Consider the following 24573-nt stretch of genomic DNA (forward strand, 5'->3'; position numbering starts at 1 on the left):
TTGTTGTATCAGATACAGTAAGAAAGACCTGCCTGCTGTCTGAATCACTCCAATGAGCTTATGTTCTAAAGAAATTACTTTATATTTGCATAAGCCAGTAGCTAACATGGATGAAGAATGTGGAAGCAGACGTCTTCCTCCCCTCACCCAGATGCCCCGCCCCTCCCTCAGCCTTGTCTGCATTGTTTCTTCCTGTTAAAGGGAGTTTTTCCTTCCCACTGTCACCAAAGCGCTTGCATATAGCGACTGAAAATGTGACGTCATTTCCGGGGTAAAACCGCAAAGGATTCTGGAAACGAGTGGCAAGCGGTACTAGCGCACGCAGGCTTTCACATGAAAACAATCACACAGCGATAAAAAGAAACACAAAGAACAGCAAGAAGCTGTTGTATTATTAACTGCAATAGCCGGTCGCATGACAGCCACGGGAAGCCGACGGGTAAAGTGATCGGTTTTTATCGGATTACGTCGTGGAAGAGAAATTGTTTAAGCCGTGTTTCTGAAGTAACAAAGAGCTGACGGATGGCCTGGATTGCAGCCATTCGAAGACCAAATAAAACGTTTGAGAACACTCCAGCTCACATGTTAGTCTGCTCCAAGCATTTCCACAAAGGTCAGTGTTCTGTTGTAGTTATTACGTAATTTATCATAACATAATTGTTGATGTAGGTTACAAATAAGTCTTATATTGATTTGAATTTAATTCGTCGCGCCATGCTGCTTTGTTCACTGTGGCTTTGCGGGCTAATGTTTGTTGTGTTTTGTAGGAAAACCAGCCTACAAAATGCTGGAATGTGATCCAGACTGGGCACCTCTATCAGCCTGGGTCAGACCGAGTTTAAAGCTGCTACCACAGCGAGATTTGATCGGTGAAGAGAGAGCGAGATCAAAACAGCCACGAAGAGTCCCGCATATATGTGCCCAAGTGTTGTATTGAAGCAATCAAGTGATGAATAACTGTTTTCCACTATGTTGTTTTGAGATCATGGGGGGTCACATGATTGTTGGGTTTTCTCTGTATTATTGTGGGGTCTTTACTTTAAAATATAAAGCGCCTTTTAGGCAACTGTTTCTGTGATTTGGTGCTGTACAAAGTTGAACTGTATATCCAGTTAACATGTTTAAATAGTTTACATTCATCATCTGGATTATTGCGTCTTGAAATATCACAATCTGCTTTTCTAGAAAGCTGAAGATCAACCTTTCTGTGAACTCAGCTGACAGTCTGCCCTGGATCCACCAACAGGGTTTGATGATGGTTGACGTTAGAACAGCTTCTAGTGTAGGACACACTATCAGCCACTTCCATGATCCAGCCTGGGGCAGAGCAGATTGGACAGTGTCGGGTTTTTTCTTGTGCATCAAATCAAATCAGCCTTGTGAATCTGTGGAGAAGTCCACAGGGTTACAATTTGAAAACGTTTTGGTAGACCTTTTGTGTCACAATGTAGCACCTATAAGAAGTCAAAAGGCAAAAAATATCATGAAACAATATCAGAATTTTCAGGTTGGTGTATAACCTGGTGTAGCTCCATGTTCTCACACAGTCAACAGTAAATGCTTCATCAGGCTGCACAAACTCCACAGCCGCAGACACACAAAACCAGTTCAGGTGTGTCCACCAGCTCCACCTGTGGGACTCGACAGTAGTCGGCAGCCATACTTAAAGACTAACACCAACCATGTTTCACACTGCAGTTCTTCTACAGGCCACTAGATGGCAGCTACTTGTAGCACTCGAGGTATGAATAAAAGGAAAAAGAACCTCTCCCAGAAGCCACGCCCTAAAATGCCTTATTTCAGTTGTCCCGTAGTTTAATACAAATATAGCTCACCACACCACAGCTGCTAGCTTGCTTGCTAACAGTGATAACTGGTAAAGACATTTCACTCAGTGATAAATTCCACCCTTGCAAGGGTGCAAGTTAAAGAAGACTCTTTATTTCTTCATTATTCCCTTTGGATGTCTCTGCCATCTGCTGCTAGTTCCTAGCTGGTCAGCTTCTTGCGGGGTAGATAGGCATTAGTGATCTGGCTCATCACCACCAAGGCAGGGAATAGAGGCAGGATGAGGAAGGCCCACCACGCCACCCCCTTCACCGTGGCCTGGAACCAGTCAGTGAACATGGCAGACATCACTGTCACTGTGGAAAACAGGTAGACCACCAGGCCGCAGGTGGCATGGTACAGCTTCAGTCTGGACGAGGGGCAGGAGAGACGCAGCAGCTTGGGGAAAATCACAGCGATGCCGCAGGCCGTTTGGAGCACGGTGGCGGTCAGCGTACATATGCCCAGCAGGCTGTGCCAGGAGGCCAGGTGTGGGAGCTCTGACACATTCCTGCTGGCCACAATGAACCAAAGTCCAGTGGCTGCAGCGATCAGGACCAGAGCCTGACAGAACCAGTGGAGACGGACTTTACTCTTCCATGATTTGAAGCAGAAGGGAGATCCCTCTGCTGAGAACAGCAGGATACCTTCGGTCATGCACAGGCAGTACTGCAGTGAGAGGAAACACAGATGTTAGTAAAGGGGCTTATTTGGTGTTTTAGTGGTGATACAGATCCAGTCATGAAAACTCAACAAGCGATTAATGAGATGTAGAGTTGTGGGAATTTATTCTAATGATCTAAACTCCTGTTGGGTAGTTTTCTGTCTAATGCACATCAAGCTTTTCCCAGTTGATTCAAGGAGACAAAGTGTGTGCTGTGTACATGAGTGACATCTAATGTGATTGTGAATCAGAAACTGTAATACAGCAACGCACAGTATCAGCATATTATGGGATGGGCCTGTGAGTGGATGATTACTCATCATTTGGCTACAGACAGATGTAGCAGGATAATTAATGACGTCTATATTCTCAGACATATGGACAATAACCCAAAGCACTATCCAGTCACCTGACCACAACCTGTTCAGCTACAGGAGACTAAACTCGATTTTCATAATAACTGCATATGTTGAATTAACATTCAGATGCGTTATTATGGCTGCCAGTCTCTGATGAGACACTGTGACTGAGTCTAATGTTAAGCACTGAGAGAACAGCATACTCTAGCACAGTGTGTAACACTAGACCATACCATCATTTATTTATATAGCACTTTAAAAACAACACATGGCCGACCAGCAGACATATAAAAAGTACAATAAGAGTAATAAATAGTTATTCTATAGTTTTTAACCTGGATTCAAAGACCACAGCTGATGTAGACTCCCTAATGTGAAGAGGAAGATCATCCCAAAGCTTCGGGGCCACAGTAGAGAGCGCTCGGTCTCTAAGGTTCAGCCATGATGTAGGGACTGAGAGCAACAGCTGCTCAGCTGAGCGAATGAGGGGGGACATGGGGCCAATATACAGGCGCCGGACCATTTGAGGATTTTAAAAACCAAGAATTTAAAAACCCTTTAAAGTAGATTCTAAGTACCGGAGTAATATGCTCAAATGTTCTTTTACCAGTTAAAAACTGTGCAGTTGACAGAGTGACATGGCCAACCCCTATTAAAAGGGAGCTGCAGTAATCCAAGCGTGAGGTTATAAAAGCATGGATGACAGTTTCCAAGTCACGCCTGGAAAGAAAAAGCTTAACCTTCGACAGACGCATGAGGTGCCAGAATGAAGACTTTACCACCTCGTTTGCGTGGCCATCAAAACTAAGCGCAGAGTCAATTTTTACCCCAAGATTAGTAACCGAGCTCGTCAGGTGACGGTCAGAGCAGCAAAGTAACCGTTCCATTTTACGTTCATTAAAACTTAAAAAATTTAGAGCCATCCATGAGTTAGCATCGCTAAGACGATCAAGGAGGAGTCCAGTCGAGGAGCTATCAGAGTGACTGAAAGGCAGATAAAGCTGGCTATTGTCAGCATTTTTTAAAATTTCTTGTTTTTGCACCCAGTGGCAGGAGATACAATGGAAACAGTAGTGGCCCAAGAATAGATCCCTGTGGTACGCCCGATGGCAGAGGGGCCACAGAAAAAATCTTATCCCCGAAAGTGCCAAGGTGGAAATTCCCACACAATGCTGTAGTCGAGAGATCAGCAGTCAGAGCCACCAAAACAAGCAATACATGTTTACCACAGTCCGCTGCTAACAAAATGTCATGCATAACCTTTGTGAGAGCCGTCTCTGTGCTGTGAAACGGCTTAAAGCCGGACTGAGGAGCTTCTGGAATCATTCAGGTGATCCATCAGCTGAGTGTGAACAATCCTTTCCAGGATCTTACGCAGACTTTCTTTATCACTGCATCAGATATATTGTATATATCACCCATCTCTAAGCGTTCTTTTCTGAGTGTTAACATGCCCTCCTGCCAATCCCTCAAATCTATTATTTACAGTGGAAAGTTGACAGAGACTTGAGGAATGTAGTGGGCTGAAAGCTAGCAGGAAAAGAAGAGACCTATTTTTGAGAATACATCTCCATCCATTATTTGAAATATCCCCTTAAGCAGCTTAGAAAGCCATGTGAGTGAAGAGCCACAGCTGACCATTTACTCCAGCGTGTCATTACAAAGGAAAGATATGGCCATCGGCTGTGAGCGGCTGTGGGTGAGAGGAGTGAGACGAGTGTCTGTGTTTGTGTGAGGACTGTAAACTTACAGCGACAGACATACACATGGGATGCCAAGAGAACAGACCTGGAGAGACAAACGCAGATTAATGACACAATCATCAGCTGACCATGTGCTGCAGCTTCAACAGCAGCAAACTGTCTGACCGTACAATAATCAGGAAAACTTACCCACTCAAGGACACGGACTGTGATGCAATAGCTCAAACACTGGCTCTAATCTGCACTTGTTTACATGTTTATCATCAGAAATTGAGTCATTTTGTTTACTGGAAGAAAATCATGATAATAATATTTATTTTACTACTACATTAATCAGTAAAGAAGCCCACACAGCTCTGTGATCAGTCACACGAATGACTAAATCAGAACACAAATAACCAAAATCAGTTCCTTATATTTGGCAGGTTTAAAACACTCGTATGCAACACTTACTGGTTCCGGGTCTGGACAGCAGGGAGAGGACGAGCGTCAGGCCCAGGCCGGTGACATGAGTCGCTATCACCGCCACTCTCCGCAGCCACACGTACAGCCAGAAGTCCCGCATACCCAGGCCCTCTCCCACCGGGCTGTACTCCACGTCTGACCGCATGCTGCTTACAGCCTCTCTGGCTACCTGCTCCAGCGTCCGGCGGGAATACAAGGTGTGCTGGAGAGGACCGACGAGGAGCCCGTGCTGTCGGGCTGCACGAGCTCCATAGTCGCGCGGTTACAGCATCAGAGTCGGTGCTTTGCCCAGGCTCGTGTGTGCGCACGGCATCCTTTCTACGAAATTCATCGTGTTAAGGCCATTTCCGCCTGAGGACGCAAACAGAGCGGGCGGTGTGTAGAAAGTCTGCACACAGTCACTGAGCTGCCACACCGACGCTGGTGGCGTTGCTTCTGCTTCCTGCTTCGACCTTCTCTCGAAGAAACTACGCAGAGTGAGCTGACCCGACTTGTATTTCCTGATTCTCGTGTCAGCCGCTGCAACTACAAACGATAGTCCAGCCAAGCGCAGGGAGAAATACTAAGAACCGTGCATAGGCACAAAACAGCGTTAACTGAGCGAATTTTAAACTCACTACATGTACACAACATGTAGATAGGTGAAAATGATTATTGTAGACTCATCAATTATTAATGCACATTGTTGCAGATCATGTACACCCTGTCTCAGCAGGATAATGCAACACGTGTCCAGGACTGGTTTGAGCTGCTGAATCTCCACATTCCCCATTTCACAATCCAAACAAGTCCTCACAAATGTCGGGCCTTAAAGAATCTGTTGCTAACATCTTGGTTCCCGATACCACAGCACCTTCAGGGGTCAGGGACGTTTTTGCAGCAAAGGGGTAACTAACATAACATTATGCCTAATTGGTGTAAATGGAGGCAAGGACATTACATCTTATATGCATGTATGTTAAATATGATCTCTGTTCCACAGGCCTGTCAAGGTAGCAGTAATTAGACCGTTAAAAAGTCATCAGTTTACCGTGTTAGCTAATTATAGGCCAATCTGTCTTGTATCCCAAAAAGTCTTGAAACAGCTGATCATCTGCAGGTTTCAGACGCTATCACAGTTATGATCTTCTTTGGGCTTTGAGAGCAGACACATCTCTGCTAGACCTCAGTGCAGCGTTCAGTTACCCATAATACTTTTTATAGAGTAATGTGCTGTAGGTATTACAGGTACTGCACTGCAGTGGTTTGTATCATATCTATCTAATAGACTCCAATTTGTACATGTAAATGGAGAGTCCTCTTCACACACTGAGGTTAATTATGGAGTTCCACAGGGTTCAGTGCTAGGACCAATTCTGTTTACATTATACATGCTTCCCTTAGCATAGCATAGCATCTTTATTTATAACGCACTTTACATCCAACAATGTTGGCCAAAGTACTACAAATATAAAACAAAGAGAAAACAGTTTAAATTATATATAAAATGTCTTAAAATAAAAATATATATATAATTAATAAAAAACATATTAAGAGAGATCAACAGGTCCTGCTGTGCTGAAAGCCAAGGTACATAGATATGTTTTAAGATGTGATTTAAAAACAGATAAGGTCTAACATGTAAAGGCAACTCATTCCACACTTTTGGTGTTGCCACAGCAAACGCCCGATCCCCTCTGAGCTTACGATTAGTCCTGGGCACGCTCAGGAGGAGCTGGTCAGCCAACCTGAGGGGCCCGAGGCCAGGCATGTCCAAAGTCCGGCCCGTGTTCAAATTTCCACTGGCCCGCAGCCTCTGTCACTGATTTTTTTTAGAAGAGTGGACAATGAAATGAACATGAATGAACCTCCAGAGCCTTAAGGACCAAACAAGAGAAACAGATTTGTTTGCTGCTGCTTGTTCCACCGTAGATGACATGAAGCTACCGTGGAATAAAGTCACTGGGGTTATTATGGATGGCGCACCTGCTGTGGCTGGGGAGAGAAATGGATTAACAACCCTAGTCTTTAACAAAGTCAGCAAAGAAGGAGGTAAAGCTATAAAACTCCACTGTATTATTCACCTACAAGGACTCTCTGCTAAACATTTGAAATACGACCATGTTCTGAAACCAGTGATAAAGGCTATTAATGATATTCGCTCCAAAGCCCTGTGCCACCGCCAGTTTCAACAGTTTGTACTCAACATCCAGGCTGAATACAGAGATGTTGTGTATCACAATGACGTGACATGGCTCAGTCGGGGGTCTGCACTGCAGCGCTTCTACTCTCTTAGGGAGGAAATCAGACAATTCTTGGAATAACACAACATGTGAACACGCTGAACAGGAGCCTTCAGGGGTGAAATGCAGTGGTAAGACAACTGTATTCACACATCAAAGCCTTTGGGACCAAACTGCTACTTTTCCAAAGACATCTGTCACAAATGCAGCCCAATACCACACATTTCCCATCACTACAGGAAATAATGACCAGTTACAGACCAATATTAGTGCGCAATGAGGAGGTATGCAGCAGACTTCTATGGCTGAGGAGGTTCAACAGCGCTTTTGGGATTTTGCAGCTATTGAAAAAGGAGATCACGCCTTTTTCCTCTCCCTCTTCCGTGGACCCTGATGATGCTCCTGACCATCTGCAGCCGGAGCTCATTGAGCTGCAGTGTGACACCAAGTATCGCCGTCGGCACCAACAGCTTTTACCGCCAGCTGGATAAAGGCGTGTTCCAAGAGATTCGAACGTTTGCTAAGAAAATACTGAGCTTGTTTGGCTCACATATTTGTGCGAGAAGACATTCTCCATCATGAACATGAACAAGAACCGCGTGAGAATGAGATTAAGCGACTCTCACTTGCGTGACATTTTGCACATCAGAACCACTGTTCTTGAGCCAGCCCTGGGCTTTACAAGGTCTCAGTATCACCCTTCACATTAGTGCACGCAGGTCGTTTGTTTAGTTTGTAAGTCTTTTTTCCTTGTTGTCCTTGTTTTTTCAGTTGACTATCAAACTGGGTCTCCCAAACCCTGCAAATTAAATAATAAAATCCGATTCGGCCCAGCAGCCCGTTTTTCAATTTCATATTTTTGATCTGAGTTTAAAATTGAAATAAAAAACACATCCATTTTTGTTTTTGAGATCTGATTCAAAATCAAATAACTTACTGTAGTTTTTTTTTATTTTTGATGGTCAATTAAAAAAGTAAAGAATGAGCGATGTACGGATTTACATGGCCCACAGTGTTTTGTACTTTTGAATAAGTTAACTCTTAATGTTATTATCCTGTTTACACGTTTTGAATTTAGAGGTTTAATTTTTCTTCATTTTGTTTTTCAAATACATTATTTTGGTAAAAACGTTTAATAATTCATAATAATATATGTGTGAAAAAAGGAAAATGATAAAGTCGTTCATTTGCATTTAATGTTAATGGTTCCAAATATTTCAGGCTGAATGGTCGGCCCACACACATTCTCAACTTCCCAAATCTGGTCCTCTTTGCAAAAAGTTTGGACCCTGCCTTAGGCAGCATCATTAGAAGACATAGCATACACTTTCACTGCTATGCTGATGACACCCAGCTCTATCTGTCCATGAAGCCAGGTAACACACACCAATTAGTTAAACTGCAGGAATGTCTTAAAGACATAAAGACCTGGATGGCCGATAACTTTCTGCTTCTTAATTCAGATCAAACTGAGGTTATTGTACTCAGCCCTGAAAATCTTAGAAATATGGTATCTAACCAGATTCTTACTCTGGATGGCATTACCTTGGCCTGTGACCAAGAGATGTCCTTCAGTGCGCAAAATGCAAATGCACAAAAAAAAATCTAAAATTATAAACATATTGTCTCAGAGTAATGCTGAAAAACTAGTTTGTGCATTTATTAGATGTAGCTTGGACTGCAGTAATTTGATATTAGACGATCCTAAAAATGTCCCGTTTCCTTTATTTGTTCCAACATGCTGCAGCCAGAGTCCTGACAGGTACCCGAGACAGTCTGCCTGTTGATCCAGACTCAGATTCTGCTCCTCATATACAATCTTAATCTAAAAGACTTCATAGTACCATATCAGCCCAATAGCTGTCAGACTTTTAAGATGATCAAGTATGTAGTTAAGGCTGGATCAGGTGACCCTGAATCTGCTGAGTGTGTCTTCACTCACTGTGTTAACCTCTTTGCATTTAATCTTTTAAGGCCTGGCCATCTTCCACCGTGTCCCCTCACTCCCTACCAGTGGTGACGGCTGCCCCTCCTCAGCCTGGTTCTGTCAGAGGGTCATTGTTGGGGTTTCCCTCTATTACAGCAGTCTTTAATAACATAAAGCAGCTTGAGGCAGCTGTGGGGATAAATAGGTGTTAATGCAGTCACATCATCTAGTTTCTAATTGTAAAACGTGCACCACTGAATTCAGCCCAACATTCAAACTGGACCATGAGAGCACATTTCCAAAGTGATAAAGAAGTGACAGAAACCAAGTGAAAATGACATTTTTAATCAATTTTTATAAACCAACATTTAATTTAGCAGCATAACCAGATGGTCGTGAGGTATTTCTAAATCCATATGCTCTGAACTTCCTCCCACCCTCCTTCACTCACCCACACTTACACACCCAGCTGCGATCCACACTACATTGACACTGCACATACAAACAAGCGGTCACATTCACACCTGAGCGTATGCTCCACAGACAGAAGGCACACACAGACACACACAGTCCTGTTGGCTCAGTCCTGGACTGAGCAGAGCTGGCTCCCTCATCGTGGCTTGTAAGGCAGGCACACTTAATGGTGCAGTTTTGGCTGTAGGACAAAAGAAAATTAGTAAATTATTACTTTTGTTTAGACAGCTGCTCTTTGCATTCACTTCATCATAAACTCATGAACAAAGATCCATGTTTCACACAGAGCCAGTTTAAGACCGAGTCAGCCTGTGGAGTATTTCACCAGCTCCTCGGAGCGTGGCGGGAATTTCTGTCCACCGCTGCTGGGCGTCACTGATCGTCATGGAAACAGCTCTCGGTTGAGTAATAGTCATTTTTAATACCTTGCAGCAGACCTGTGTTAGTCTAGTCCAAGACTATGTCGCTGACAACAAAGATTCTGAGAAGTATGACCTGACTTATCTATGGCACTTTGTAATTACCCAGAGGGCAGCAGCTGCACCTTCAACAAGTAAACTGCTGCGTCTATGCAGAAACATGATTCCTCTATATGCACTGTGAGGCACTGAGCTGGTTGCATGGTAAAAACTGTCTGACTGGCAGCATCCTTTCAGCTGTACAGAGGCAGTCTCATCAGCTACACCAGTGAACAAAGGTGACGAGCTGTGAGGTAGCTGCACAGGCAGAGGCACCCTCACTAACGCAGTCATACAAGCAGAAACACAACAGAAACCACTCCGTTCACAAAAGAGGTTCAAGGGTTACTCCTAGTCGCCTTTGCAGGGGCCAAGTGTGGACTGGAACTGCTCAGTACACCCATTTTCCCTCGTCCAAACCTACCTTCTGTGTGCCCAGTTTCTTCTCCACACCCCCAGAAAGCGTCCCGCTTTTATTGTCTTTCCAGGGGTAGAAGTTTGAGCGCGGAGACGAAGTGGCAGAGCTGGAAGAAGAGGAGGAAGTCAGGCAGTGGGCTGAAGGCTTAGAGGAGGGAGCGTTATCCTCCGTACGACCCCCTTTGCGTTTCTTCACCGTTCCCATTTGGTGCTCAAAGACCCTCCCACTGCCCTGCCCGTGCAGCCCTGAGTCTCCCACGCAAGCACGGCTGTGGGAATTGGTGGTGGGAGAAGGGTCTCCCAGAGGAGGGTGTGTCCGTCTGTAAGTCCAAATAGCCTTTGTGGTCGGTGACTGGGCGTCTGTGGGGGAAGGCTGGGGGTGGGGTTTGCTGCTGGGGGAGAGCGTGCCATTGGTCTGTCCGTGTGCGTGCGCTTTGGAAGATAAAGACGACGTGTTGGAAGGCGGGCGGCCCCTGTCCTGGAGGACGATGCAGTTCCTGTCGGGACCCGAGTGCTCTCCTTCCTGGGATGGGACTTTGCGCTTGCGGAGAACAGCGGCTGCAGCGACTTGCTCTCGCAGCTTCATCATTTGCTTGCTGGGACGTCCGACTGGATTCTTGGGTCGCCCGGGACTGGTGTAGCGCGTCGCCGCAGGCGCGCCGTGACTACCGGCGATGATGCTGCTGCTATTGCTCCCGTAGTTCTCTAACTGCGTGGATGTCGGGGGCCTCCCCGGCCCTCGACTGGAAGATGATGAGGATGACGCCGTTTTGAGGGAGGAGCTAATATGACTTCCTGTGCGAACCTTAGAATGTGATGAAGAGGAGGACATGATGGTGGGAGACACGGCTGTGATGGTCTTGGCTGAAGGAGGAGGAGACTGAAGGTCTGCAGCTTGAGGTATTTTCCTGGACAGAGGGAAAAAAGAACAGATGAGCCCACCGACAGTTTGACCTGCAGGTGTCTGACAGCACAGCCATGTTTACAGTGGCCACACCCCCGCCTCACCCTCACTCAGTCACCCTGCCACGTGGAACATAAAGCCCAGACAGCAGTCTGGAGCTGGTTGCACTGTGAGGTCATCTTCTGATGGGGCGTTGAACCAAACAACCCAGGGTGCACCTCTGTGCCAGCCTTGTTTGTGCTGCTGTAACATGTAACCACTGAATGTTCCTGCACTTCCCCAGTATATCAGAAGGCGCCCTGTGCTGCGTGTAGACACATGTTGTTAGCAGGAAACTGCTGCCATACGACACAGTTTGTCAGGACCTGCTCAAGCTCAGACCGAGCATCTGATGGAGGAAGAACGTTAAACGTGGCGTTGTTAATGCCGCACATGTCGCTCTGAGTAGCCTGAACGATTCACACTGATGTGACGTTATGGAGTGTTTTTAATGCCACAGCCTACCTGTATTGTTGCCGACTGCATCCATCCTTTTATCAACACAGTGCATCCATTTTCTAATGGATGCTTCCAGCAGGACAGTGTCTCAAACATCTCACACATTTCCTCATAAGCTGTGTCAGGAACAAAATGATGCTACATTGTTTGATAATATTTGGGTTTTTTACAGTGAATCAAAGCAGCTCCAGCTCTGTTTCCATGCTGGTGTTCATGCCTGACAGTATCAGGGCATGCTCCCAGATCCATGGATGTGCATCCCCACATCAGCACTGACTGACAACCAAACCTGTCGTGCTGAACTAGGTTACAGTCAGCATCTCCATGTCTGTCACAGTCAGGGTGAACTGCTCTGTCTAAAGCACAGAATATAATGTCAGAGACATTCACACCAGTGGCCTGCTGCAGATCGTCCTGCGGGGCTCTGGCAGTGCTCAGAGTTCCCACACAAAGGAGCAGACACCAGTCTTGATGTGGGTTAAGGACCTTCTGCAGCATCTGTCCATCTCCTGGAGACTCCTGCATGCTGTTGAGGCTGTGCAGGGAGAGGCAGCAAACCACCTGAAAAGGGCACACAGCCTGGAGGACTACCTGTGCAGCCTGTGCAGGGTGCAGTCAGGGTGCTCCCAGTACTGACACTGACCCCAGCTAAATGCAAAACCAGCGGGGAGAAACAAAGTGTCCGTGGGTTGTTTCATTGTTGCACCAAAGCTGCTGACAGTAGTAAACACACATATATTCACATGAAGCTCTGTTCACAGGGACGTCTTACTTCCAAAGATGGGCGCTGATGTGCTGTTCCAGCATGCTGCTGAAGGCAGACCTCAGGTGGTGTAGTCTCCTGTCAAAGGTGTAGATGCCCTGACCCAACACATGGCTTCCGAATGAGCACACCTTTAAAAAAACAAAAATACACCTTTAAACATCGAGCGCGGCTCTGGGTTTACAACGTGCAGTGTTGTATTTAGGCCATGTGCCAGAGGCTGTGCAGATATGATGCTGTCTGTCTGAGGCACGTTTACATTCAACTAAACTCTGTTTGTTTGGGAACTTCACAAAATTATTTTAGTTGCTTTTCACACGTCTACTTTTGTATTTGTATCTATTTAAGCACGATGCTGTTTGATTCAGTCTTTCAGACTGCTGAGCACACCAGCTCAGGAAGAGTACGATTCTAACACTGCAGGACCATGAAGTTCCCAAAGTAGAAGAAAAAGCATCGTGCTAACTCTGTGCTTTATCCACACACACAGGCTGTGATGATGAGACCTGTGTGCGCTGTGGGTGTGCTATGTGTCTGCTGTGTGTGTGCTATGTGTCTGCTGTGTGTGCGCTGTGTGTGTGCTGTGTGTGCGCTGTGTGTGCGCTGTGTGTGCGCTGTGTGTCTGCTGTGTGTCTGCTGTGTGTCTGCTGCGTGTGTGCTGCACTGGACTCTGTTACTTGGGGACAGCACATCCATGATACAACATGGACGTCCTTGTATGTAAAGTGTCAGCCTAACGTGATCAGAGGTGTGGTTGGGGTCTGGTGCTGAGCCCCAGTAAGGACCTCTCACCGCCACTGGTCTGGGATGTGCAGCAGAAGATGGAAACTCAGCTCGCTCGTCGTTTCCTTCTGCCTCGCTTTCATCGCTCGAGATTCGTCCGTGGACCAGAGGTGAGGGGACTCTGGGATTACCCTCATCCGACCGCTGGCTCTCCTCCTCCGGGGCACTCTCTACCACAGCCGCAGACCAACTAGAAAACACACACAGGACCATCCAGATCCAGTTACACCCTCAGCAGTACATCACCACATCAGCTCATTCCCTATACTTGATGCACACGCTGTACTGAGCCGGGAACTGGTGGACTCATCTGAGAAGACTTTAAACTTGCTCTGTTTGGGGATTATGTAACAGAACTAACACCCAGGTGTTAGTTCTGTTACATGCTGGACTAATGATCTGCTGTGTTTAACCAGCAGCTCATCAGTCCAGCATGTCTATGTTACAGCAGCAGCTGTTAGCTGCTTGATAAAACAGTTTTCCCAGCATGTTTTCCAGCAGCTGACTACACATGAATCCTGCAAGCCAAACCATGTTTGAGCCGCTATAATCAGTAAAAAGATGATTATTTATCTCTAGAAGAGTCCTAACTTCTTCTATAAGCATCCTTAGCTTCAGCATTCTTCACAACCTGAAGGCAGGGAGGGTGACCAAAGGTCTCCTGCAGTGTGGAGTACCAGCTTGCTCCCTGGGGGCCTCTGGGCTGAGGGACTGTCCCGTGGAGGAGCCTCCCTCCAGGGCTTGGCTCCCTTTCTCTCGAACCCTGGTCTTGAGTTCTGCCACTAGCTGGTCAAAGTTCTTGCTGCGGCCCACCACCTTCCTCCTCTGGTGGATGGAGTGAATCTGAGGGAAGGACAGATCAGATTGTGTGTTTGCTGTGGATCTGAGCAGGCTTGTGTGACTGGGACTGACTGTGGGAGTTTCAATAACAGGAGGACAGTATAACAGTACTTTTGGCAGATGACATCATGCCCCACCTATAGAGTCCACATTAAACTCCTCCCACAGTCGAGGACATTTTCATCTTAATATCACAGCAGAAGTTGTCCCCCATTAATGAAACGCCTGTACGAACCCCCCAGTTTTCCAGGACAGCTGCAGTCATGGCTGAAATGATTGTTCCCAGTAGAAGCACCATTTCTCCCAGAGAGCTGTTTTGGTGAACACCTTTACTTCCTGTATGTGCAGTGGATCAACACTAAAGACTTGACAGCGTTTCACACACAACTCAGAAGAATAACTGCAGTCAGTCACTTCTATCATCAACAGCCTGTTGCACGTCTGGACTGCGATTGTCGACCGCTCTTCTTTTGCAAACTGCTCTCTGCGATCTGAAGGGCGCCTCCTCCCAGCAGCAGTTCTGACACGTCTCCACGCGTGATCAGTGGGATTCAGATTAGCGTGTCGTCTTCACACAAACAGAGGCGTGTTGGGGTCCTCGTCCTGCTGGAACACCCATGACCTCTGACCCAGCTCTCTCACACTGACCCTACACTGGTAGATCTCATGATGACTCGCACACCATCAGGCCAGAGGCAGCAACCTGCACCATGTCTGACTGTAGCTACTGTGTCGTCTCCTTCGTAGGCCTCACTCTGTGTTCTGATGGTCTCATGTGTCCACAGCACGCTCTCCCAGCAGGATTTAGGCTTCCTCACGTGCACTGTGGTAAACTCCAGGGTGGCTTTTTTCTGTCCCAGCAGTGGGGCGGTCCTGGCTGTCCTGCCTTTCGTTTCCTTCAGATGTCGATGGACAGTTCGAGCGGACACCTTTGCGCCCCGAGTCTGCAGAACAGCTTGGAGTTGTTCCTTCACTGCAGTCTTCTCTTCTGTCCACGTGCAGGGAGCTCAGCTACAGCGTGTTGTGACCACAGACAGGCTACACACAGGTCGAGTGAACCTCTCTCCAGTGTAATTGGCTTCAGGTGTGACTGACGTATGACCGGCACCTGTTTCTTCCCACAGGTGAGTCCAAACGAGCTCTGTGCCAGGTTTGAGCCGTGTGTGAATCACTGTCAGAGTGTGTTGTGTTGATGCACTGCACATGAGGGAAAGCAAACACGTGTACCAAAACACCTGTGATTGTAACAGTTTCCCATCTGTCCTCTGCACTGCCAGTTCCAATCCTGCATTGTTACTCTATAATGTGACGTTTCAGCCACACCTATGGTGACATTTGTAAAGAACACAGGAGATGTTTCAGGAAATATTATGAAGAATATGCTTTATTGGTGCTTCCAGAGCTCAACACGAGATGGAAAGACACCGAGTTTGGGACAGACTGGACCTCACACCAGTTTGAAAGTGGGAGAGCTGTGGTGAAGACCACGATGGGAATCTCCACTGTGGAAAACACTGTCAAATATTTGGTATCACATTGTTGAGGAGATCGATCCAGAGTGGAAAATACCTCGGACAACAAAAAGGACTCACGGCTGTGCAGGATAACTTCAATGACAGAATGACATCTGACACTCCTACAAAGGGAGCTGACACACACAAATATGACACACAGGTGTACACAAACGTTCAGTGATAACAGCGTGATGAGTGAGAGTGAGGGGAGCAGCTGAACCATGGCTGCCCTCTCACTGGGTCACAACCTGACAGCACACCTGACCCTGTACTTACCCACACTGAAGCACTAACATGGGACAGCACGTGTGTGTGTGTGTGTGTTGCTTACATTGCATGTCAGGAGGCGGGTGCACACTTTCTTCCTGTCGGGGTCAAGGACGCCACAGTGTTTGTCCAAGTCGCACTTCCTCTCTGAGGACACACAGAAGCCACGTGAGCCACGGTGTGACAGCACAAGCTCACGTCTCTGTTGTCCACATGTGTGGACACTGTTTCATTCTATTTGAAAGCAAACGGCCGTCTGCGCAGCTGCAGCGCGGCTGCACTCTGCACTTGGCAGGCTGATCCTTCATGATGCATCACAGCGCGTCACGCTGTGTGTCAGCAGACACCGGCTGCAGATTCAAACAGAACAATGACAACGCACAGACACGTGAATGCAGCGTTCCAGAATAGCTCGGAGTGACGCTCGACTTGTTTTAACAGTGCCGCCATCTTGGATCGCTACCTCGGGCCACATTGGTCGGCTCGGACCTTCCGAGTGGGAAAGGGAGCATTCCACAAAAACCTTTAAAACTTGGCATCGACTTCCGACTTATTCGGGAACGCACCACACTTCCACTGACATCTACTTTATCTATTGCCTGCACGTCTGAACTTGTACTCACTGGAGGCCACTTTGTTGTAGGGTCTGGGGATGCGGTGGCGTGTGGCAGCTGAGGTTTGAGTGGAATCCTTTCTCACCGTGGGGTGCCTGTCACTGGGTGAAGATCTACCAGGCGGAGTAGCTCCGTGTGGCCAAGGGGGATCTCTGAGAGACGGAGGTGGGGAGCTCATGGGAGGCTCGAGAGGTGGTGGCTGCTTGAATACCGAAGAGTCAAAGTGACTGCTGTGGGACTTCTCCAGTGGGGAGTGTCTTGGTGACAAGAGAAGAAGTTCACAGTTTGTCATCAATGAAAAACAACCATGTATAAATAAGAGGGCTCTATTGTGCTCATTCACACGTTTCAGTCCTGCGCTCTACATTAGCTGTGCTCTCTCAGATCATGTGTTCATTTCTTTCTAACACAGCTCTGTGCTGATTGGTTGCAAACACAAGGTTTGGATAGAAAGGTGAGTGAGGCTTTTGTACTGAGCTGTAAGCTCGAGACTCAGTGATTAATAACTTTAATATGATAATCCACCACGCTTCACCAGGTATGACAGGAAATCAGGAACAGAAGAAGATGCCCACTTTCATGCCGGCTTCTCTCCAAACACCAATCATTTCCTACAAGCTGGAACGATGTAACGGGTACTGCCACGAGCAGCTTACAGCGTAGCACACATCAGGACACGCCAAAGGGCTTCAACTCACCAAAACTCAAAAATAAAAAAGTCGAAAAAAATGTGTATTTTAGAGAAAACTCGAGTGGCGATGAGCTGAGACAGATTCTACCACAGACAAGTCCGACCTCATTTCTGGGTGCAGCCCTGTCTGTAGTCCCCAGACTCAAGCAAGCAAAAACAGCCAACACCGTTTCATCCCTAATAAAATGTTTAGCTTGGCTGTTATAACAGGTGTTATTATACAGTTATTATACAGTCAGCATCCATGGAGGATTCATGGAGTTAGCAGGAAGCTATGGTGCAAGCTTCCATCTAAACATGATGCACCAGAACATACGGTTCTGCTATTACCTAATCAAAGATTATGACTGTGGCGTCACTGGAGCTTAAGCTAGCTACAGAGCTATGGCTAATAACGTAAACAGCCTCACGTTTAAAGGTTAGTCATTAATGTGCTGCTGTGTGGTTTGGATGACTCGCTACAAAGAGAGGCCAACACTCACTGTTTTTAGGGGCCTATTTGTTATTTCAATTAGATATAAGAACACATTTTAAAAAGCCAGAGGATTTAGAGACGAGCAAAATCATCGCACGTCCAATCCAAGCTAGCCACTGCACTCTGAACAACTGACATCATCTATTATTACTTTAATCAAGCTCGGACATTTTGACTGGACTGTGTTCTTACCGCACTCCATCCTTGGAAGTCTTCGAGTATCTGTACTGTGGTGGTGTGACGGGTGAAGGTGGAGCCGCCCGGAGCTGCCCGACTCCCTGGTTTCGACCCTCCCACGAAGCAGCGTTGGTCCCGTGAGGAGGAGAGGGGCCGTGATGGCTTCTCTGTTGGGGTTGCGGTGCTGGGGTGGGAGAGCGTAAGCGGGCGTACAGCTTGGTCACAGGCCCGTGTCTCCGCTCGCAGTGCTTTTCAAAGGCCTGTGGCTTCACAACCTGCCCGCAATGGCTGCAAACCACCAGGTAGAAGTCATCATGGCCCGGGTAGAGGCCAAAGATGGACATGTCTTGAAGAAGAGCGGAGAACACAGAAAGACGTACTCTCACTTAGAGGAACCTACGGTTTCAAACATCCTAAACCTGGACGTGCAGATCAGGCATGCTTCTTGCGACTGACATGCTCGTAGCCTGCTGTGCTGCTGGATCTGCTTCTACTGTGTAGCCTGTTCCATGGAGGAGCTGTAAGTCGGGGCTTACTTACCCGAGTAAGTATTTGCAGACTCAGTTGAATGTGATGATATTTTCAGGCTTTGTTTTACTCACTACCAAGGTATGGGTGTATCGAATAGACTCGACGTATCGCGGGTTTTTCCACCTACAATGGGTAAAGTGGCTTTATGGTAACCATTGAGTACAGGTTGCCGTGGAAATATTAAGCTGTCTGCATGTAACCCATGCTGCAGATGCATGTCGTTTGGATTTCACGAGGAGGATGTCAAACAAAATGCAGTCTTTGCAAAACATGCCGTGAAACTATCGCTGCAAAATGTAGCAGCACCACAAATTTATTCCACCAGCTGAAAAATGACGAGTGTTTGAAACCCTGCATGTGAACGTCTCCCCACACACCAAACAGTAAACCAGCTGTGACTCCTGTGACTCTCGTTTCTGTCATTTAAGGTCGGCACAGTTTTCATGTGTTATAGGCACAAAGAGCACCTTGTGGTGCTGTTAGCATCTTTCACTTGGTGCGATATCCTAAATACTTCTAAACTACTAAAGCTGAGTCCTCCCTCTCGCTGACGCGTCCTCTGAATGTGCACAGCATCATGGTGCACACATGCTGAACACAGAGCGCTGTGGGGAGCAGGTATACTCTTACATCATCTCCAAAAACAGGCCGAGCGTGTTTATTGAAATGATGTGACATCAGAGCTCTGTATCACTGTGCTCGTGAACACAGCTCCTCTTTTCCAGCTTGTGTTTGTCAGTGAAAGACTCCCGTGTGTCTACTGAAGGCATCATGAGTGGAGCCGTGTCTTAGAGAAAACAGCATGAACGTATTAGCAGAATTATAAGTCAGTAAAGACATTCTAGTGGCTGATAGCCATCCACTTCTTCCCCTGCTGCTTGTCACAAATAAACTCCCCGGAGTTCAAAATGCTGTTTTTTTCCTTTCTGGGTCAAACAGTGTGTATGTATGTGCAAGTCAATATCCCGCCCCAGGAGCAAGCGTACAGGTATACAGGATGATCACACGACTGGGGACCAGAATGCATCCGCCGCTCTGACCAGTGACCGGCCAGTCAGCCTCATGGTGGTCTTAATAACAAGCTGGCTGTTTTCATGCATCCGCAGCACAGCGGCACAAACACATATTCACACACAGCCACACGCCAACATGTCGGTGTGGAGGCTAATAACTGTGAGTAAAAGTGTGACAAACAAACATTATCATGTTCACCAGGCTGGACGTGGACACTTTATAGAAGCTAACGCTATCCAGCCCTCGATCAAAGCAATTAGACAATGATGGAGGAGTGTCGATGAAAGGCTCAGCCTGTCGTCGGTAAACACGTCCAGTCGCCCAACCTTAGTGTGCACTTTGTTACAAACACAAACCTTTATGAGAAATTCATTGACATAAAAATCGGATTGTAAATGATGGCATAAACGGGTGAGGTTCCCTGATGTGTACCATGAGCAGGAGCTTGGTGCTAGCTGGAACCACAGGCCAGTCAGGCTGGCCTTGATGGAAACGCTGCAAAGCTTCATTTAGAACGATGAAGCTGGCGTGCATGTGCCAAACACTCACGCTCCTCTACGTGCCAAACACGCTCCAACACACCGTCGTCACAGACTCGTGTTACAATGCACAGCATTACAAAGCATGTGGCTGTTTATAAGCTGTTAATATAACTACAAAAGAAAAATAGAAATTTAAGCCTATTTCCAACAAAAGTTGTGTTCACAATAAGCGATCTGAAACTCAGTGAGCTCTGTGAAGACTCTTCATTGTTAAACTTTTGGCTTGACGAAACATTCTGAGTCTGGCCAAAGTTTTTTTAACCAAACCTCCACAGCAGATTCAAACTAAGAACAGTGGGGACTTCAGATCAGCCTTGTTTGGATCTTATGGCCGTGTGATCCTCACATGCACTGTCAGGTACTCCTGAGTTATGGTGTCATGTACATACACACAGAACAGCATCCAGCTTGTGTATTTGCAAAGGTGTGTTTCTTAGAAAAGCTGAGATCCATAAGTATGAGGCATGTGTCCTCATGTTTCCAACCTGCACAGCCGGCTGCTTACTGTGGTGCACACTTACCCTCTTTACTGAGTGACATTGCCTCTGCAGCCTTTTTGCCATTCTTATTGCAGTCATCCACATCAGGCCCTGAAACACATGTTCAAGACAGCCACTGTCAGCTGTGATGTTGGCCACAGTATCATCATTAGTAATGCTCATCTTACATCACACATAGCCCATATTAATAAGCTGTGTTATGTAATGGACCCATTTACAGATCAACCGTTTCTTCAGGAATTACTCGTAGTCCAAGTATACGATCAGCAGGGAGTAGCTAATGGCACTGGGTGGTGGGGGAGACTATCTGACAGTTAATGGGCAGAGCAGCACTGGAGAAACGCCAAACAGTGAGTGAGCGCACAGAGTTAAAGCTAGCAAGAACACTGTGGGCAGAAGCCACATATATGTGGAATCGTATGGCGAGTCCACGAGTATCATTGTTTAGGAAACGAAGGAAGCGAAGTGGGAACGACACACAAAATGTTTCCTTCTATCACAGGATGGGCCAGCGGTGCAAAAGCGTCAGACTCCTCCTCCGTCACCGGCGTCTGCTCTGAATCCGGCTGCTGCTAGCGTTAGCATGCTAATGCTAACTACCTCGTCGCCACCGGCTAGTCGGGCTCGCATGGTAGCTTGTATCCTCGCTTTCCACGGCCAGCCATCCACACTAGCCTCCTTCCGCTCTGATGTCAGCCAGCCCTGCCGGTTTTCTCCACACGAATGGTCTCCCCTAAACGCTGCAGACCGTTTTATGACCACACAGGTGAAAACCACGCTACAATGACTGTGTCCTTACAATTATAATTTTTGTAACCTAGTGAGACCAACATGTTACCCACCCAGCACTAGGACCCGGTAGGGTCTTTGTTTGGGTAACATGTTTAGCTCTGTCCTGCGTTTCCGCGAAAATAAACACTGCTGCTTCCGTTAAATGGCTCCGTACCGATCAGTGTTTGTGTCAGGGTGTTTCCTTACCATCCGCCGGCGTCATGCCCGCCCAATCGGCCCAGGCAGTCCAGCTTTGACCCACGAAATCATCGAGGCTAGGAACCCGCCGATCCAGAGCAGCCATTACTTTTACTGCGCGTTCACGAACCGCCATCATCACTGCGCGGCAAGCAGCTTACGTCATCTCGCGTTCTCGACAGGAAAGGAACTTCCTGCGTGCGCGTGCTGGGGACACCCACACAAACAGAGGCAGAAGGCTTGGCTCTAGTCTAAGAGCTGTCCTACTTTTGTACCGTGGAAATGACAGAATGTTCTAAACACAGCACACGCGTGGACGTAGCATGGTTGAATGCGCAGTGAAAACAGAATGACATGTAAGAAACATCACAGTTTTCACACGATCCGCTGCCGCCTGTCTTCACACCTTGTCGCATGTGGTGAGGCACATGATCAATAGTTGGTCCACGACCCTGTTAAGGGACAGAGGCCATCTTTATGGTACGGCCCACCCACTTTGTCCCCTCTGCATATCAGACTAGTACTCCTCTATAATGTACCAAACAGCCTGGTTAAAGAGTCCCACAGCTCCACACCTGCACAGGTACATTATCCTCTGAGCTTCCTCCGTTCATGCTTCTTCCACCTGCTCGTTGGAGGATGCACACTGACATTCAACATCACTCCTTTAATTTCCAGCTCCACAGTCATGATCCTGTCTGACACTTACCTCCACCAGACTATTTTAGATACTCTTCCTACTCCATTTCACTTCCTATCCAAACCATGATAGAACAGTTTGAACTTTGCTTGCTCTCCTGCATACACAGTATATCTGCCTTCTTTCCTTCTGTCTCTCCATCATATCAGCCGGCTCTCTCCCTGTAACAGTCCCTCACTGCCACACGCCTGCCTTTCCTTCTCTCTTGTTGCCTCTTCTTCTGTCTTCATCTAAGAGTAGCACATTTCTACTGGCACCCTGCTGCCCAACAGCACCTGAGGCGATCATTGTTAACCAATCTAGTAAAGCCCAGCACAAACAGCAGGGCCTAGTTCAACGTTCTTTATCGTACACTCACACGGGATAATGTTTGCCAGGAGGTGGCACAGATCAGTGAAAGGATGTGGTCTTGGCAAAGGAGAAGAAGGGAATGAGCCCAGGCAGCGTTTCCAGTAATCCACGTGGATATTGCACCAGTGAAAAGGGAGCATTGGAGGGTGAGCAGGCAGGCGAGTGCAGAGTTAACCAGCGTCCTGTGGAGGTGAATATGACAGGCTGAAAGCACTCCTATCACTGTAAAATATAACTTGTTGTTTCAACTTAAAAATATCAGGTACAGGGCTGCCTTAAAATTTTAAGTCAAGAAATAGAGTTTGTTCTTATAACACAACCAATTGTTATCTTAATGAAAAATCACATGTTGTTTAAACTTTTGTCTTAGTTTAGTTGGCTGAGATTTGTTAGTCAGTTCAACTCCTTTAATTGTCATTTTTACTTGGGAAAATTCTTTCAGCTAAATTAAAATAATCTATTGTTTAAACTCTTGTCCTAGTTCAGTTGACTTGGGTTTTTTAGTTAATTCAAATACTTTAGTAGTTCTTTTAACTTAGGAATCTATTTTAGCTTAACTAACATAATCTGTTAGCTAAGTTGATTTAAGTTTATTAATTAACTGAGCTCCTTAAGGTAGCTGAGTGAACTTGTAAATCAGTTTCATTTTAATTATCAGAGTTGATTGACTGGATGTAAAGAAAAATGTGTATTAAACATCTTAAGTTTTGTTTTTTAGCTTTCTAACATCCATTTCAGCAAAACTACCTGTTAGGTTTATCTTAGATCTCAGGTTTAAATATCTACATTACTTTAAATAAATTTTCTGTTGTTTACAGAAAAAAAATAAAAACCCACAGATTCCATTAAAGTGTATCTGATCATTTCATACAGAAAGTTTGTTTTAAGAACATGACAAGACAATTACTCATGAGCACCCAACATTCACCATTTATTGTGCCATCTTAGTCATCTGAGAAACAGAAAAATCAGTGGCGTAGCTCATCAGGCTCACAATCCATCAAAACTCAAAGGCTGCTCCCTGTGAAACAATAAATTTGAACTTGGTCTTGAGCCCAGTTTGGGTGAAGATTAAATTCTGACCAATACTCTAGGAGCAGTAGTGATTCTTGTGAAGTAACAACATAAAGTCTGCATTAATGTAATGTATCAACGGGACACTTGCTATTTTAGAAAAGTTATTCTTTACATTTACAAAATTTTTTAACTTCATTGTGCTCAGTCACACCTGTTAGCATAAAACTTGAAATATTAAAATAGTACAAAACCTTTGATAAGTGACAGTAAAGATCAGTTTATAACAACTAAGACATCAAACTTGTATTTGTCTTTGTTTACAATTGCAACAAATTCCACAGAACCAATATCTCTGAAAATGAGTGCATGCTTCTGAAACATTTGATAATATGGATATTTCAGAAACATTAGTTTGAGTCTGCTCAATTGCAAAACAAAGGAAACACTACTGACTTGCATGAGATAAGCATGTGCAGAGTCCACCATTATATTGTTGTTCACATAAGTTTCTTAAACCATGAACAAATGAGTCATTGTCTAATCTGGAATGTAAAGTGTAGTCATTTAGTGACATACAAAAGTGAGAATGAGAACTTGCAAGAATAAAAAAACAAACAGTAAAATAAAAACTGTCCTTAACACTAAGGATCATACAATTACAGTTCTGCATGGCTTTCTGCAAGAGTCTGTTTCTTAGACCATGCACTAGTGAGATGCACTGACTTCCACCAATGTTCATTAGGATGTTCTGAATGACTTCAAAGATGCCCTTAAGTTCCTTTGGATAGTCTATGTTGAGGGCAAAAAGAAGGCCCATCAGCATGGAAATGGCACTTGAGACATCCCTCAGATTAGACAGGATTACTGCTGCCTCAAGGACAACCAACACATCGATGTCTTCTTCTTT

At 46.1% G+C, this 24573-nt stretch overlaps 2 protein-coding genes across 6 annotated transcripts; both read right to left on the minus strand.

Moving 5' to 3' along the window:
- Positions 1-1985: 1985 nt before the first annotated feature.
- Positions 1986-8273, minus strand: LOC134628185 (probable transmembrane reductase CYB561D1). The gene is made up of 3 exons (XM_063474922.2): positions 5007-8273; positions 4601-4638; positions 1986-2496 (listed from the first exon to the last, which is right to left on the minus strand). Exons 1-3 carry the CDS (start codon positions 5161-5163, stop codon positions 1990-1992), a joined length of 702 nt encoding a protein of 233 aa, XP_063330992.1. The 5' UTR covers positions 5164-8273; the 3' UTR covers positions 1986-1989.
- A 1223-nt stretch (positions 8274-9496) lies between these two features.
- atxn7l2a (ataxin 7-like 2a) lies at positions 9497-22839 on the minus strand. Of its 5 annotated transcripts, none has more exons than XM_063474926.1 (10): positions 22657-22838; positions 20651-20719; positions 18058-18388; positions 16709-16956; positions 16150-16232; positions 14096-14307; positions 13474-13654; positions 12691-12812; positions 10524-11424; positions 9497-9822 (listed from the first exon to the last, which is right to left on the minus strand). In XM_063474926.1, the coding sequence occupies exons 1-10, from the start codon at positions 22787-22789 to the stop codon at positions 9805-9807; spliced, it is 2298 nt and encodes a 765-aa protein (XP_063330996.1). In that variant the 5' UTR covers positions 22790-22838; the 3' UTR covers positions 9497-9804. The 5 variants fall into 5 exon arrangements, with proteins under 5 accessions (XP_063330996.1, XP_063330997.1, XP_063330994.1 ...); XM_063474927.1 differs by lacking the exon at positions 22657-22838 and adding an exon at positions 21608-21755; XM_063474924.1 differs by having other exon boundaries at positions 9497-11424; positions 22657-22839.
- Positions 22840-24573: the final 1734 nt, after the last annotated feature.

This window comes from Pelmatolapia mariae, linkage group LG5 (genome assembly GCF_036321145.2).
Source record: "Pelmatolapia mariae isolate MD_Pm_ZW linkage group LG5, Pm_UMD_F_2, whole genome shotgun sequence".
NCBI lineage: Eukaryota > Metazoa > Chordata > Actinopteri > Cichliformes > Cichlidae > Pelmatolapia > Pelmatolapia mariae.

What these genes read in the sequence shown, in the direction of transcription:
- LOC134628185 (XM_063474922.2), bottom strand. Translation starts at nt 5,163, where the DNA reads ATGCGGTCAGACGTGGAGTACAGCCCGGTGGGAGAGGGCCTGGGTATG. An exon ending in GCTGTCCAGACCCGGAACCA is followed by an intron (nt 4,639 to 5,006) that starts GTAAGTGTTGCA and finishes TTGTCTCTCCAG; the next exon opens with GTCTGTTCTCTTGGCATCCC. An exon ending in CCATGTGTATGTCTGTCGCT is followed by an intron (nt 2,497 to 4,600) that starts GTAAGTTTACAG and finishes CTCTCACTGCAG; the next exon opens with TACTGCCTGTGCATGACCGA.
- atxn7l2a (XM_063474924.1), bottom strand. Translation starts at nt 22,789, where the DNA reads ATGCTCCCTTTTCACTGGTGCAATATCCACGTGGATTACTGGAAACGC. An exon ending in CCTGGCAAACATTATCCCGT is followed by an intron (nt 20,720 to 22,656) that starts GTGAGTGTACGA and finishes CATGTGTTTCAG; the next exon opens with GGCCTGATGTGGATGACTGC. An exon ending in CACATCCCAGACCAGTGGCG is followed by an intron (nt 12,813 to 13,473) that starts GTGAGAGGTCCT and finishes GTTTTTTTAAAG; the next exon opens with GTGTGCTCATTCGGAAGCCA.